At 42.7% G+C, this 16,821-nt stretch overlaps 2 protein-coding genes across 2 annotated transcripts in view; one reads left to right on the top strand and one right to left on the bottom strand.

Annotated features, from left to right (window-relative positions):
* The window catches only part of LOC104966515 (DNA replication fork stabilization factor DONSON), an 18,182-nt gene extending 9,065 nt beyond the window's left edge, over positions 1-9,117 (top strand). Inside the window, exon 9 of the mRNA XM_010795701.1 lies at positions 8,956-9,117. Within this exon, the coding sequence (XP_010794003.1) occupies positions 8,956-9,117 (162 nt within the window). The remainder of the gene's footprint in view (positions 1-8,955) is intronic.
* Positions 8,822-16,821, bottom strand: part of hecw2b (HECT, C2 and WW domain containing E3 ubiquitin protein ligase 2b) — a 13,061-nt gene continuing 5,061 nt past the window's right edge. The window contains 17 exon segments of the mRNA XM_010795700.1: positions 8,822-9,486; positions 10,029-10,273; positions 11,799-11,901; positions 12,106-12,258; positions 12,414-12,527; positions 12,607-12,727; positions 12,891-13,000; positions 13,147-13,230; positions 13,424-13,520; positions 13,604-13,706; positions 13,981-14,133; positions 14,470-14,655; positions 14,969-15,154; positions 15,347-15,350; positions 15,442-15,577; positions 15,704-15,845; positions 16,063-16,802. Coding sequence (XP_010794002.1) covers positions 9,378-9,486; positions 10,029-10,273; positions 11,799-11,901; positions 12,106-12,258; positions 12,414-12,527; positions 12,607-12,727; positions 12,891-13,000; positions 13,147-13,230; positions 13,424-13,520; positions 13,604-13,706; positions 13,981-14,133; positions 14,470-14,655; positions 14,969-15,154; positions 15,347-15,350; positions 15,442-15,577; positions 15,704-15,845; positions 16,063-16,802 — 2,786 coding nt within the window. The 3' untranslated portion in view covers positions 8,822-9,377.

Raw genomic sequence — 16,821 nt, 5'->3', positions numbered from 1 at the left:
ATCTATCTATCTATCTATCCCTCCATCCATCCATCCATCTATCACTCCATCTATCCATCTATCTATCTATCCCTCTATCTATCTATCCCTCTATCTATCTATCTATCCCTCCATCCATCCATCCATCTATCACTCCATCTATCTATCTATCCCTCTATCTATCTATCCCTCCATCTATCTATCTATCTATCCCTCCATCCATCCATCCATCTATCCCTCCATCTATCCATCCCTCCATCCATCTATCCTATCCCTCTATCTATCTATCCCTCCATCTATCTATCTATCTATCCCTCCATCCATCCATCCATCTATCCCTCCATCTATCCATCCCTCCATCCATCTATCCATCCCTCTATCTATCTATCCCTCCATCCATCTATCTATCCCTCCATCCATCCATCCATCTATCCATCCCTCTATCTATCTATCTATCTATCTATCCATCCCTCTATCTATCTATCTATCCCTCTATCCATCCCTCTATCCATCCATCCATCCATCTATCCCTCCATCTATCCCTGCATCCATCTATCTATCTATCCATCCATCCATCCATCCATCCATCCATCTATCTATCCATCCGTCCATCCATCCATCTATCTATCCATCCCTGCATCCATCTATCTATCTATCAATCCATCCATCCATCCATCCATCTATCCCTCCATCCATCCACTATCTCATCCCTCCATCCATCCCTCCATTCTATCTATCCATCCGTCCATCCATCCATCTATCTATCCATCCCTCCATCCATGTATCTATCTAGGGAGTAAGAAAAGATACAGATAAAATAAAGAAAACATTGAAGAAACATGATGATTCAGAAGAGAACAAAAATCCTCATTAAAGATGGAAAGTAACAGGAAGCAAAGGAATCAAACCGGTAGATAGGGACATGTTCCAGTCTTACTGTGGGATGAGCAGGGAACGGGTTGAACTGATCCACTGGTTCTACGTTGATGCTCGTCACCTGTGTGACCGACGGGTCCTGAAACACAACAAAACACGAGTCAATCACCATGAAAATATATCCCTATAAACCTGATCAACCAAATACATTCAAACAAGTTTTCTTTTTGACTTCTGTTATAGTTTGTTAATCGTCAAAAACATACAAACTTGGATAATCTGCATACTGGGGGTACAGTATGTGTGATTTTTGAATTTGAGTGGTTAGTAACAGACGCAAAACAGGTCAAATTTCAAAATGTCATGAAGATTTTCCAGCTCTTTATTATATATTATATTAAATATAATATATTTATTTTGTTGGGGGTTTTGATGGAATACATCACATTTAGCTTTGAGCAAGAATAGCCTGCATCTTTTTTTAATTTAATCACATTTATGAAGGATTAATGGAGAAAATAATCAGCAGACTAATCGATCCCTGGCCCAGGTATCATCTGTTACTGCACGCTGTTGTGGAAATGCATCAGAGTGGATTATGGGTATTTTAGGAACTACTAAATCGATATAAAATGAAACCGTTTAACAACACCAACAACTGTTTTCTGTGCCAGTTTCTCCTTTATTTGTTTGAGGCTCTAACCTCACATGACAAGCCAACCCTACACATCACTCACTCACTGCACATGTGATTACAAAATGTGACGTTACTCACACTTACTTATCTGATCCGGACACACCTGTTCATATTCCCATCAGGAAACACATGCTGTTTCACACCCTTAGTAAGCACTGCTTTGAGGGGCATTTAGGAGTGAAATCTAGCTCAAAAAGCAGTTTAACAGTTTTAAACTACAACTTATCACATCCTATGTAACGGGAGGCTTTCTAAAATGTGATTTTGCCACGGCAGGTTTGGTACGATAAGTGAAATCTTTGTCGATCAACACAGCCTATGGAGATATTCAAAGCGGCACATAATGCAAAATGTTTTATACCAGCAGTAACCACAGTCTGACTAACATTAGGAAAATATCTGCTGAGTCACAACTGAGAGACTGTGAGTTTGAATGTGACAACAAGGTAGCCTCTGAAATAAGGATTAAGATGGGACAAGCCAAAAACCAGACACTAAAGCAACAAAGTGTGTAAAACAACCCAAAACACTTCTCCACTGACGCTGATGGGAAGGTCTTTAATGTTCAGATCCGAACATGTTACTAGTCTTAACCTAAAATTGTGTCAAAGTACATTTATCGGCATGATATAATGACATTAAGTCTCTTTACCGGGATGTGATAAGCAGTGATTGCTCATATGTGTTGTTCCCATTTCAAAACCACACTTTGATATTACTAAATAGACTTTATATTGCATATTACAGCCTCACACTGCCAACTGATTCAGAAGTACATGATCATAAAAGCACAGTGTAGATTATTGAGGGGGAAACTGCACGTCAAGGTCACAAAGGGTGGACATTTTTTTATATTTTTCCTGTTGCCCTTCTAACATTCTTCCCAAAAATGTGTAACCTATTACTATTTTCATGTGACAGCCAGCTGCAGTCTTGCATGAATATAAGCCCTTGATAGCCACTGTAACACAACAGCATACATCTTATAATCCAGCTGCTATTAGGTTATTTATTCAGTCACTTCCACACCCAGCAAACAAACAGCAATCTACTGACGTCACGGCCATTGTGCACCTGGTTTGTTTTGACTCTGCACTACTGTAACAGATCTTTTCAATACAGTAAAAGATGTGTTATATAATCATAAACATACATTTTACAGACTCTGTGTCCACGCTTATGAAGGCAATACCCATAAAGCCCCATACATGTAAATAAGGCAATACTTAAAGCAGCAGAAATAAACATATAGTCAAAATATAGTCTCTTCAGTAGGGCTGGGCAATACGTACAAGATGAAATATCATCCTGTGTACCATTACCATTTAACAAATACACCTTGATATATAAATAACAACTAAGTGGGTTAAGGCAAATAAAAGGTAATCTGGCGAGTTTAGAAAGTAATGTTATGTCATGCAGCCTTTAACAACAGGAAAATAAAACACATATCATATATCCAAACTCTAAGACCATATCTAGTTGCATATCATAATGAAAACATATTGATATATTGCCCAGCCCTACTCTATATCTAATTCAATTCCCATGCTCATGACAACTCTTTGTGACCATGATGTCATGCTTTTAACACTCCTATCAAAGCACCGTGGTAGGGAAGGAGTCATGCCTGTTCTTAAATGTCCAACTTAATCAACTACATACTGTATTATAATCATTTCTTATTTTGTAGTTACTTAAAGGTGGGGTAGGTAAGTTTGAGAAACCGGCTCGAGATACACTGTTTGTTATATTCCATGGAATGCTCTTAACATCCCGATAGCAATGAATATCTGAAGTGCTTTGAAAAAAAATCCATTAAAAAATCTCATCTGTGGAAGCCGTTGCGCTGTAAAAAGCACGAGCAATCATCTGAGCCGGCCCGGCTAAAATAACTGCCTTCCATCTGTGCACAAACTTATCTCGTGCCCTCATTGGTCATGTGCGCGTTTGTGTGTGTTGGAGGAGGGGCTCTGTGAGGAAGTGGCAGATTTGTTCCGGCTGTGTATTTTCAAATTCTAGCGCACTCGAGCCGGTTTCTTCAAAATTACCTACCCCACCTTTAACTAAATCATTGATTGTTTGAATAATAACAAAACAATCAGTGTTTTAGCTCTATGTAAATCTTCACAAACTCAATAACTGTTCTGTTATCATTCTATTTGTCTCTGTCATAGCCATTGTTTCAATTACAGGTATAACTCAATAAATTAGAATATCGTGGAAAAGTTGATTAATTTCAGTAATTTTGTTTAAAATAGGTCCCCTATTATGCAACACTTTTTCATAAATTTCAATTTTCATGTCTTTTACATGTATGTGTCATTGTGTCCCCAATGTGTTAAGAGACTCCCAGGATCTCAGGGAAAAAAATCTATTTTCTATGGTTCTGGTGATCCAACTCAGACGGAACACAAACACCTACTGAATTTTTTGTTTTTATTAACTATTGTAGCTAAATTGTAATCATCCAGATTAAAACAAATAAACACTTGNAATTAAGGAGGATTTATTAGGGACTTAATGATTAGGGCGAGTAGGACTGTCTAACAACAGTGAGTAACATTTAATGAGATACATTTTGAATAATTGTAATATACGCTGCTGGATATCTTCACTATACATATATGTAAAGTTACTAATAATGATTTATAATTTAGCTAAATAAGCTAAACCTAAAATGTAACGTTAACTAAAAGCTGTCAAATAAGCAGTAAGAGTAAAAACAGCATACTCTCGTTGACTCTGTATTTGGTAAATGACATACTTTGGCATGTAATTCTGATAATTCAATTTTGTTTATGACTTTTAATGACAAGTTACATTTTTTTCACAAATGACATTCTATATTAATCACCCCATACATATATATTATGTAATACGTATCTATAAATTATCATATATATTTTTAATAGGTACAAAATGTATCATTTTTAATAACGTTTTTACGAAACCTTTCTTATATACCATGTCATAAGGTTTGTTTTTCAAATGGAAATGATTACAGACTTAAATCCTGAGGGCTTCCTGATATATTGTGTTTCCGTTCGGAGTCTGCAGATGGGCTGGTTGTCTTAGAGAGGGAACTAATGGAGGAGTGTCAGGTTTTGTCTCCGTTATTTTAACTATCACTAAATCACATGTATGAAACATAATGTGGGATTTCTAAGATAACTAAACTATTGAATTCATTTTTTTATGACATACTTGACTATTACATTGTATGTCTTTTTTACCACGAATACGTACTATACAATAACTTGCATAAATAATATGATATTATTTTTGAGATATTTCGCATTTAAATTCATAAACTATTAATCTACTTTTTGTATGTTCATTTTGACCTACTGTACATACTTGTTTCTACTAATCGCCTTTTATTATATTATAACAATTCTATAGTCAGACCTACTATCTGACTTCATGTGTCTTTCTTCTTTTCTCCTCACAGGATGTCGAGGACATTCATTCCTGACATCAAATGAAGACGATGGCTTCAGGAGTTCTGAAGAACTTACGGTACTATTACTTGACTTTTCTGATATTTCCGACATACTACACTATGACTATTTATGATGTCAACTTGTTGATGTTTTTGCATTTATATATTAATATATCTTTTCATTCTACTAAACTGACTTCATGGTGGCTTTTTCTCCTTTCCCGGAACACCGAGTCAAGTATATTCCGACATCAACGAAAGACGGTGGCTCTGGAATCCTGAAGAACTTACGGTACTATAGACTTGACCATTCTCGAATTTTTGACATACTATACAGTACTATGTATGTTTTTTCTGATATGTGTCCCAATCTCCTTTCCGACTTCATGGTGTCCTTTTTCTTCTTTCTCCCCACAGGACTATGAAAGCGAGGAACATTCAATCCTGACATCAATTGAAGACGGGGCTTATGGAGACTTCTGCACGAATCTACGGTACTCATCCTATGACTTATTATGATATATCAAAAATACCGACATACTATAAACTATGGATACAAATTAATGAATATTAAATCGACATACGTCCGCGGTTTCTCCTTTTGCATTTCTTCGACATTGGTCATAGGGTTATAGACATTTATTTTGTCATAATAATTTTTCACATAGCTATATAAATGGACTTTCTGTCATTTATGAACAAAATAATACCACGCCTTGTATTCACACACTATACCAGTGCCTTATTAGGCGTCAAATAATTGAATTTGCATTATTTTTTTGCTTTTCTTATTAAAATCGACACATGTCAACATATATCGACTATGGCGTTTCAAATATTTTTGCAAGTGTTTAACCACATGCTAATATTCTGACATTTCTGTCATCATTATAATCATACTATACTACGCCTTGTATTTTCACACTACATCCGTGCCTTATTTCCACATAAAATACAATGATTTATCAGATTCGGGTTAACTAATACTGAATTCATGGTGTCTTTTCTTCTTTAATCATACCCACAGAGAGTGAAGAGGACCCCCCCCCATAACAAATGGAGACCTCCCGGCTTGCCTAATATAATCTGAAAAAACTTGTGGACGATGTTCCAGCCTTGAGGAGAAGAATAATAAGCAGACTTGCAGCCTGAGGGAACGTATAGCAGGACTTAACAGACATCGATGTGGCCTGCAGTGAGAGCACACAGCACTTAGCCAGACTAGCCGACTTGGGGCGGTGGCTGGGTGCGAGCGGGCCCCCCCAGCCACGCAGCCCCCCCGACTTTGCAGACTAGCAGAACTTGCAGGCCTACAGAATTTAGCAGACTACGGCAGTGACTGCAGGGACCTGCACAGGAGTTGCAGTGAGAGCGGCGCCACCTATCGGCCGCTTATTAACTTAGCAGGACTTGGGGACTTTATAAACTAGCAGACTTAGCCACTTGGGGAGACGTTAGCAAACTTGGGGACATTTAGCAGACGTTGGAACCGTTTAGCAGAACTTAGCAGACTTCTGGGACGTTTAGCAGACTATGGAGGAGACGTATAGTGCTTAGCAGCTTGGGGAAGTTTTAGCAGACTTAGGGGAGTTTAGCAGCATTAGAGACATGGGGACGGTTTTAGCAGACTTGGGACATTTAGCAGAACTTTAGCAGACTTTGGGACAGTTATAGCAGACTTGGGGGGACGTTTAGACAACTTGCAACTTGGGGACGTTTAGCAGACTTGGGAAGTTTAGCAGGACTGGGGACGTTTAAGCAGACTAGTTGACTTTGGTGACGTTTAGCGACTTGGGGACATTTAGCAGACTTAGCAGTCTTGGGGACGTTAGCAGAACTTGGGGACGTTTTGAGTAGACTTAGCAGACTTGGGAAGTTTAGTAGACTGTGAAGCTTACACACTACTGGGACGTTAGCAGACTTTAGCAGACTTGGGAGAAAGGCTGCACTTGCTATGTATGAATGTGATAAAAAAAAGTTTTTAAAAATACATTTGTCTCTTTTCTTCATTTCCAGTTCCCAAGATAGTATCCTATCACTACTCCTGTTTACTAAACACTCCTTTATTCTTATTCCTTAATTTAGCATCCTATTAACCTATTCATTGCCCTTATCCCATCTACTCTCTGCAACGTATGAAGGCTCGAACCTGCAACCCTCTGGTCTACCAACCACCCTTCTATCTCTTGAGCTATGAGACCTGATAGACACTTCTCTTGCTTTTACTGTATTTGACTTCTTCATCAAGGGAAAGACACATTTAAACTCTGCATGGCAACAAGACTCAAACTCCCTGGGAATCTTTAACCCAGTGGACCACCCGAGTTTGGACTCACGTTCTCTGGGTTTCCAAGACGGGTTTCTTATCACAGTGAGCCATACGACCTGACACAGTTAGATGTTCCCTGGCCTAGCTGAGATTTTCACCTCAGGTTTGGACTTTAAATAGACAGCCCAAGCACCTCTTATTTGACTTGAGACGTTATTGTTTCGTAGAGCTTATGTCTTGTTCATTTGGGTTTGTGGACCTTATGTGTGTGTTAAAGATGACTGGACCTGAAGAGCCTTGAACGCACAACCTTCAGTCTCACAGGCAGTCTTCTAACGCTCTGAGCCATTTGACCTGACACAGTATGAGAAGGTTTTGAAGTGATTTTGTCTTTTTATATGGGATGATGGACTTTAAGAAAGAATGCACCTCACAAAGATCAAACTAACAACCTTTAGCTTTCGGGGCAATGTTGGATCTCTCTGAGCCATTTGTTCTGGCTCTTCTCCATTACATTTTCTAATCTAATTCTTCACTTTGGGTGTTGGCTTTCAAAAATCACTGCACCTCACGAGGATCGAACTTAAGACTTCAGGGTTGCTGAGCGGTTGTGTATCTCTCTAAGCTATTTGATCTGAGCATCAGGTGTCTGTATGTCATTTCCTCTCATACACACAAGTACACGTGGACAATGTGAAAAAGTCCTCGGTTGCCATGGTGTGTGTTGCTCTGGTCTGGCTTCAGGGTTGGGGAAAAGTCTTCTTGTTTAATAAAAGCTTTTGGAATTAAATAACTGCCTTGCTCCAAGCCAAGAACAGGAATCAGATTACATTTAGAAATAAAGGTTATAAAAATAGCTTTTACTTATGTGGGTAATAATGGACACATTATAGAAGGAGAGCCAAAGCTTGCATAGAGTGATGACCTTTTATTTGAGGAGGATAGTGCTGACAAACATTCATATTAAAGTGAGGTGGCTGTACAGAAGAGATGCTGTGAGGCTCGACACTTTGGTACATTCTGGTAAGACAAACTGAGGGGAAAATATAACAATGTTCATAATGTGAATGGATATAATATTAGTTTGTACATTCAAGTGTGAACAAAGGTCCCTAGCTGGATCATATCTCCTTTCATTAAATATCAGGGTCATTTCCTATGAAAACATTTCCATGTTTAAATCAGATGACCTAGTTGTTTTTGACACCTCCCTCTAGAATAACTATATTTTGTTCTGATCTGGTTGTGTGGGGCAGAAGCAGATCTTTAATCACGAGGAGATTATAAATAAAATAATGCAAAGGATCAACTGCACAATTAATTGAAATGTATAAAAAAGGATAATGATTTTATCCGTTATAGGGTCTTGTGGCGCTGCAAAGAAGTCCCAGTGTTCTCCAGACTAAATAAAAATCCTGTTTGGTGCAGGTCCTCTTTAAAAACACACCATGATCATTTCAATTTATCTTTCAGTTATATAACAAATCAGAGTAAATGTATATGCTTACCTACTAGGTCATTTAAAACATTGCAAATAAGTGTTAACCCTTTTTTAAAATCTGGTACAAAATCATCACAAACAACACTACCTCATAAAGTGAGTTACATTCAAATCACAGAACATTAGAAAATCCAATTTCTTCTTGTCGATGAAAATACTGTAACAATGCCATTCCTGCACTGGAAAAGGAGCAGTGGAACATCTCAGGGAAGTCGCTCAAAGATTACCAAAAGCCATACGAGAAAGGGGAGTGCAGAGTGAACGGGCCAAGGGGTCGGACCCCCGAGACCACCAGAGGCTGCAGCTCTAGCAGTGAAGGCAGTGTTCGCTTCTTCTTCTTCCTAAAGTGATACAAACAAACCCCCCAGGTCGGGCTCCGATTGGTAGAACCCTGGCAGTAAAAGTTCTGGTCCCAAAGGCAGTGATTCTTCATTCCTCACATCACACAGGTGTGTCACTAAGTTAAATACGTGCAACAAAAAGGTCCTTCGAGTGCAGCTTTATCAAATGTAGCCCGTCGTGACAGGGACGGGGCTTTAATCCAACTTCTTCTTCTCTCCCAGCAGCAGTCCTTGGGAGGGGGGAGGGGGTTCTTGGTCGCACCAGGGTTTCATTCCAGTCCGAAGGTGCTGGTCTCCTCCACGGCCGTCAGCATCTTCTCGTACAGCATGGAGAAGGAGGGGTAGGGGGGCAGGTCCAGGCGGTTGAAGCAGGGTGAGCTCTGCAGAGGGCGGGCCGGGGGGGGATGTTAGCACGATGTCATTCAAAGGATCAGTTTATTATTGAACGTCTGTATAATCAATATAACATTTTAGCCACTGTGAAGCTCATGTTGAAGTGGCTTTACCCTTCTGAACACACCTCAATCTAATTGTATTTATATAGCCCAAGGTATTGTTTTATAAAATGAAATATACCCGTAAGATAATATTTACAATTAAGCAAAAAAGTAGGGTGTGGAACTGTGACAATTTGAGCCAACTAATGACTTATATTGTGTTATAATAGTAACAAAAGAAGAGAATACTTTCAAAATGAAAACTGCTTTATCTCACGAAATGAATGTTGATTTCAACATTTGTGTTATATTAATGTATGGGATTTTCTAAATAGTTCCATACTAAGGCTATACAACCATGTCTCCATTCCTTGGTATTTTACTTATTTAAACCCAAAGAAGAACTATGTATTTTCAACAGTCTACCTTCCTGAGACTAAAAACGATGTGAAATCAGTTAAAATGTCCAGAAGCAGACCATGCTGAGCTTCCTACCTGGGCAGTGCGCTGACCTTCCCCCACTTCTCCACACAGAACCTGCGGGGCCCGTTGCTGCCTCGCAGGGCGGCGAAGCCCTCGTAAGGAATACTGGACGTCCCCGTCACAAACTGGAGAGGGGGGGGAGGGATGGAACAGAAAGAGAAGAAAAAGATGGGGTTTGAACTGTTGTGCTTTACCTCAAAAGTTAAAGAAATATCACAACACACAAACACACACACACACACACCCCCACACACCCCCACACACACACACACACACACACACACACACACACACACACAGTGCTACGTTGGACTGTTGCTCATGGTAGGGAGTGGTGAGAGTGTGAGAGAAAGCAGAGTCCTTCACAGAGAGTTTAACTCTTCACTGGCCTCCACACTGACCACATTCAGACAAATTACAGGGCAAGGCCTACTGATAAAAATAGGGTGTATGTGTGTGTGTGTGTGTGTGTGTGTGTGTGTCTGTGTGTGTGTGTGTGTGTGTGTGTGTGTGTGTGTGTGTGTGTGTGTGTGTGTGTGTGTTTCCACTCATATTTTACACAATGAGAGAGAGAAAATTAGGATTTTCTCCCTCAGATTGTCGTCCTTTGATATTTGTGTGCCGTCCATTTCTTAAGCTTTCTGACAGATACGTGGCGTTTTCATCGTTTTCATTTTTTTTAATTCTCTGAGGTTAGGTAAGGATGTCCGACACACTTCTCCAAAAAGCACCAAGATAATGTTAATTATAGCATCTACAAAAGGTGTTAAATCGTTGTTCTGTGAGTGGGTTGCACAGAACAGAAAGAGAAGGAGTAGAGGGTGAAAGGACGGGGCATACGTGGAGAGCAGAGCGAGGGGAAATGGAAAGTCGAGACAGAAATACAGCAGAGCAGGAAAGTTATATTGGAATATGGACAGGCTGAAAGGGAGGAGACACATAATGGAAAGTTTGATGTTGCAGACAAAAAGAAAAGAAATGACAGAGATAGAAATAGAGAAGGAAGGACAGAAGGAAAAAGTATAGACGTGTTGGAGGAGGAACGATCAGGGAGAAAAAAGCAAGGATTTGGGTCATCTTGGGAGTAGAGGCGTATCAAAGGAACAACCCACTGAAAGAAGCTTTTCCCCAACTCGAGGAAGAAGAATCCATGTTTTTTCAGAATGTGTCGTTTTTTAAATGGATGGATTTTACTGCAAAATAAAATGTTTTTGGTTTGTTTCTGGATCCTTCCCTGAGCCAGAACAGAATACATGTAGGCTTTTATCATCAGGGACCAATTGTGCATTGGCACCAAATGCACTAGGGTTAGGGTTACTAGGAATAGATGCTCACAGAGAGACATTGCAAACATTAAAGCAATTATTTAATAGTGGAGGAACACTGAGGGAGCGTCAAATTTAGTCCACAACGCATCCACCAATGAGCTCCAATTGCTATACAAGTTCATTTAAACTACTTTAAACTTGTATTATTGATTATTAGCAATCACAGATAAAACATCTGGCTGTGATGTCATCACTGTGGGACGATGCCGACACGTCTTTAGGTGAAAAGAGAAGAAGAAGAGAGTCGAAAAGTGACAGACGAATAAGTGAGAGACCAAATGACTACACACACACACACACACACACACACACACACACACACATACTCCACAATATTCAACATTTTAAACACGTCAACAGAAATATATAGAAACATTTAATAAATGTGTATTCGTGCATGTACACACACACACACACACACACACGCACACACACGTTGTACGTACATGCGCAGTAGGCCTTTGTAGAAGGGTCTGGTGAAGAAGGCGTCCAGTAGGTACTGATGGATCAGAGCCAAGCCCAGAATACGACCACTAAACCGGAACCTGAAACACACACACACACACACACACACACACACACACACACACACACACACACACACACACACACACACACACACACACTCCAGTTTAATATTATTAATCCCTGAGCCTATGACACGAAAGCTGTGGTCCAAATGTTGGATGGGGATTAGATCCTCTGTGCGCTTCATTGTGTGTTTAATAAACCTGGTAGTAGAAGCTCACCATTCGTGGTGATTGTCTACGAAGGCGGACATGGGGCTGATCTGCACGGTGTAGGTGTCATTGGCCGAGTACTCAAACAGACCATAATAAGGGTTGAACAGCTCCCTGGAAACCAGGAAGAAGAACTCTCTGGAAGGCCCGCTGTAGTCCAACCTGCAAAACACACATTTAGATACCAATAGTTACTGCATTGCTGTACAATCCAAGTTATGATGATAACTTAAAAGTATTCTGATTCTGATGGATATATTTATTTACATTCCACCTGTGTGGGTTTCATGCGTATTCCTTCCCTCCCACCTACTCACCCCTCCTCCCCCACAAAGCTGACGTAGAGCTTGCTGCGCTGCAGGTCTTTCCGGGAGTAGCACATGATCTGATTGAAGGCATCCTCCAGCAGGTGGTCCCGGCGGATGATCAACCTGAGACAGGGACAGAAGGCAGGTGAGCGGACAGACACACAGAGGAGATGTTTTTCTCCAACAGATGTGAATCCCTTACTTGAGCTTCCCTGGTCCCTGACCGTAGCCTTTGGTTTCCAGTTTCCTGTAGAAGTTGCGCAGTTTGGCCTCAAAGTCTCTCTTGTACGGGGCTGGGGCTCTGGCATTGGCTCTCTGAGTCCCTACAGGCAGAGAGGAGGGGGGGGGGGACATGTACTCCTTCAGGGCCCGTGTCCACAGCTGGTATTACTGGATATCAATGCAGCAGCTACTGTAGGTTCTAATAACTTCTGCCTACACAGTGTTGGCCTTAATGCAATAAGATGCCATGTCTGTGTCTCTTACCAGGAGAGTTCTGCGGGGAGGAGACGGGCGACCCCCGGGGAGACTGGCAGTAGCTCGGGTGCAGTAAGGCGTGAGGCGGTACGTAGCACATCACTTCATCTTCAAACAGACTGCAGAGGAGAGAGAGGAGAGGAAACACATTCAATAGAAAGTACGAAAGGAAGGAAGCACATTAGGAGGAAGTGAAGAAGAAGAGTGATACACAGATAATACAATAAGACGACGGAAAGGGAAAATAATTCAATGCAGCTGTTACCTTAACAGCATGACAAGGTCAGCGTCACCTGACAGCCGGGCCAATCCTGAGCCTCCGTCAGTGCGGATCAGCTGCACCTTCTCCCTGTCGTCATAGCAACATTACAATGAAACAGATGCTGCTGACTGTAACTGTGATTTTGAATACAGGACTCGTAACAGCTTTTTTACCCATCAGACAAATGTGTGAATCTGAGTGTGTGTGTGTGTGTGTGTGTGTGTGTGTGTGTGTGTGTGTGTGTGTGTGTGTGTGTGTGTGTGTGTGTGTGTGTGTGTACCTGAGTGAATGGTTCCGGTTGAACTCAGGTTGTCTCTCCTGTAAAATCTCGAAGATGTTTGGTTGTCGAAGAAACGCCACAATTTTGTCGTTGTAAGCTGGAAGAAAAGCAGAGATATTTGTGTCAGTCATATTTGACTCGTTTCTGAAAAGCAGACAGGTTGTGTGTGTTGGTACTGACCCACTGGCACCACGTCCTGACTCTGCCCCCTGCTGGTGGAGCTGAAGGTGCTCGAAGGTCGCGGCAGGACCGGGGGGCCGGCGTGACGAGGGTCTTCACCAACCTTTAGAGAGGACAATTATTTTATGTACGGCTTAGTTGAATACTGGATCCTGATTGGTCCATTTCCACATTTGATGGTCTGTTATTACTCTCGAGAGGACTGCTGTTAGGTATAATGTTGATCATAGGATGTTGATAGATGTATTTAGTAAGCCGTCCTTAAAGTGGGTAATGTGCAGTTAGCTGGTCAACATTGCACTGCACATTTAAAACATCAGTCTACTTTAAGTTATTTGGGATGACACCCAGGTGCTTCAGGTATGTAGCTGACGTACCAGTCGTCGGGGGCTGACCTCCCCCGCGCTGTGGCTGCGTTGGCGGGTCAGGTGTTGGCGGTGAGCCAGGACGCTGGGGGGCCGGGTGCTCTGCAGGGGCAGCCGGGGGTCGATGAAGCTGGTGGCGCGGCAGTTATGATCCACAAAGAAAGGCTGCGTGTATACACAACACAAGAAATGTCAAGCATTACATTACATGTCATTTGTTAGGCGCTTTTATCCAAAGCGACTTACATACTAAATACTGTGGACAATCCCCACAGGAGCAATTTGGGGTGAAGTGTCTCAGGGACACAACGACAGTCTGACTGCAGTGGGACTCGAACCTGCAAAGTCCAGCACACTTCCACTGAGCCACAGCCTCCCCAAGTATTTCTTCACATATTTTAAAACATCAGCTCAAGGTAGACGGCTTAATTAACTCCAGATGTACTCAGGATGGAGGTTTCAAATGTAATATAATGCTAAGGACTTTGGGTGCGCCCCCACCTTGCCGGTGTGATCGTGCTTCATCTCCCAGCCTCGGGGCAGCTCCAGCTGTTTGTTGGCCATCATGTTGAGGAAGGCCACCAGGTCTCTGTTGTGCTGGTAGCGCTCAAAGTGGTGAGCATCCCTCCGCACCTTACTGATCATGTGCTTCAGACACGTGTTGGTGGTGAACATACGGTAGGCACTCTGAGCAAGCGAGGGAAGCAGGAGAGGAGAGGAAGGAGAGAGGAAACACATCCACCAGGGAAACGTGGAGTTAAGTGAAGTGGAACCACTGGGATATTATATCATCTATATCAATTCACCAATTTCAGCAGTAGTGTAATGAGTAAAAGCTAAATGTGTGTGGGGCTACTATCCAACCCTTTCCAGAAATGAATGTAGTTTTGGCAAATAGTGAATTATCTACGTTAGTGCGACCTATACTATGGAGGTAAGGGCAAAGAGAGACTGATCTTTGGAAAGAATAAAGCGATAGAAGAAGAAAAAGAGTCCGTACAGGGTTGGAATGAAGCACAGTGAAGAAGTCGGGGCTGGTGAGGAACTTGGCGCTGGGGGACTGGAGCAGGAGACTGAGGCGGGACCTGGAGCTGGACTGAGCCACAACGCTGTCCCTGCGGAGTTCTGACACACACACACACACACACACACACACACACACACACACACACACACACACACACACACACACACACACACACACACACACACACACACACACTCCAGTTTAATATTATTAATCCCTGAGCCTATGACACGAAAGCTGTGGTCCAAATGTTGGATGGGGATGTTCCTCTTATTACTCATTTCGGTACAGCATATGATTAATTTTGTCATGGGATCAATTTGTTTTAATATGCCACTTTAACATGTGAACAATTCTGTCAAATACAGGTCACGTGTGTGGAGAATCATAAGTGTTGCTATAAAAACGGTTGTATATAAAATGACTTCTAATTGAGATAATCGAGCATCTCACCTGTCTCCCCCTCCACCCCCACTTCCTGGGTTTGGACCGGGCCTGCACAGGCCTGCAGGGACTGCCTCCTCGTCCACACCTCCTCCTCCTCCTGCTGCTCCCGACTGCTCCTGCTACTGGCCCTTGCTCCTGTAAACAACAACATTTTTAATGTGTGAATGAACTCTAATGTGGGAGATTTAAAGTCATTTAAACCGTTACACATTTCATATGACACGTAGTATTGTAATCATTGTGTTTTAAACAACCACCTACCAACTTCTGATGTCGCTCCTGCCTGGTCAGCTGTGCTGCGGTTTGCAGGAGCAGCTGCTACCGGAGCGTTGGCCTCGCTGCTCGATGACTCCCCCTCCTCCTCCGCCTTTGGAGCCACTTCTTTCCTTGTGTCCACCACCTCCTGAGGACAATAGAAAAAGAGATTTAAAACCTGACAGTTTGTATTCTGTCTCTAAACTGGTGGATCAAGCTCTCAATTGATATCAGGACAGCCAGTGATATACGCATCAGTTTGGTTTATTTGAAGCTAATGTGTGCCAGTTGAAATAAAAGCTACATTTGATGTAATGAAGAGATTTTGAAGTTAGTAAGTTAGTCAACAAACTACAGCTGCTCACCTGAATGGGGGAAAGTGGAGCAAGTGAGGGGGTGCAGGGCAGATCACCCATCCTGCTGCTCTGCTCCTGACAGGTACACTCTCCCAGAGCCCCCCCCGGCCCTGCTGCTGCTGCTGCTGCCTCCGCCCCTGCTGCCTGAGATGAGCTGGGAGCTGAGGAACTGTCTGAAGCTGACGGTCCAGCAGCTGTTGCTCCGGCCTGAGTTTGGACGGCCCCCTCTGCAGCTCCAGTGAGGGTCTCTGCGGTTGGACTCTGGTTCTCCTGAGACTCAGAGGATGTCTTTGATGAGTCTGTGTTCTGCTGCGTCCCAGCCTCCTGCTGCCCTGCCTCCTCATCCTCGTCTGAGTCTATGTGCAGCATGGCGTTGAGCCGCGTGTCCGTGGGAAAGCTGGAGCGCAGTTTGGGCGAAGGCCCCGCTGGGGGCTGCTCCCCTGGACTCGTGGGGGCCTCGATGGCGTCCAGGTAGTCGTTGAGCGACACCTGCCGGTGGGTGTGACCTCCCACTGCCAGGGCGAGCAGATCCTCCTCTCCCATCTGCCCCGGGTCCCGCCACACACTGTCATCGCCATAGCAATAAGCGCCATTGACTAACAGGGAGTCCTCATCGGGGCCGGTGGGAGAAGGTCTGTATACGCGTGGGGAGGAGGACAGGTGGGGGAAGTCTTCGTCGTCTGAGGGACTCCCAGGGTCCCCGTTAACTGTGCCACCTAGGAGGGTCCCCACTATGTCAGGAGAGGCTTCTAACAGAGAGAGTGGGGG

This window comes from Notothenia coriiceps, unplaced genomic scaffold (genome assembly GCF_000735185.1).
Source record: "Notothenia coriiceps isolate Sejong01 unplaced genomic scaffold, NC01 NC01_scaffold00037246, whole genome shotgun sequence".
NCBI lineage: Eukaryota > Metazoa > Chordata > Actinopteri > Perciformes > Nototheniidae > Notothenia > Notothenia coriiceps.
This window is presented reverse-complemented; position numbering and strand designations above follow the sequence as displayed.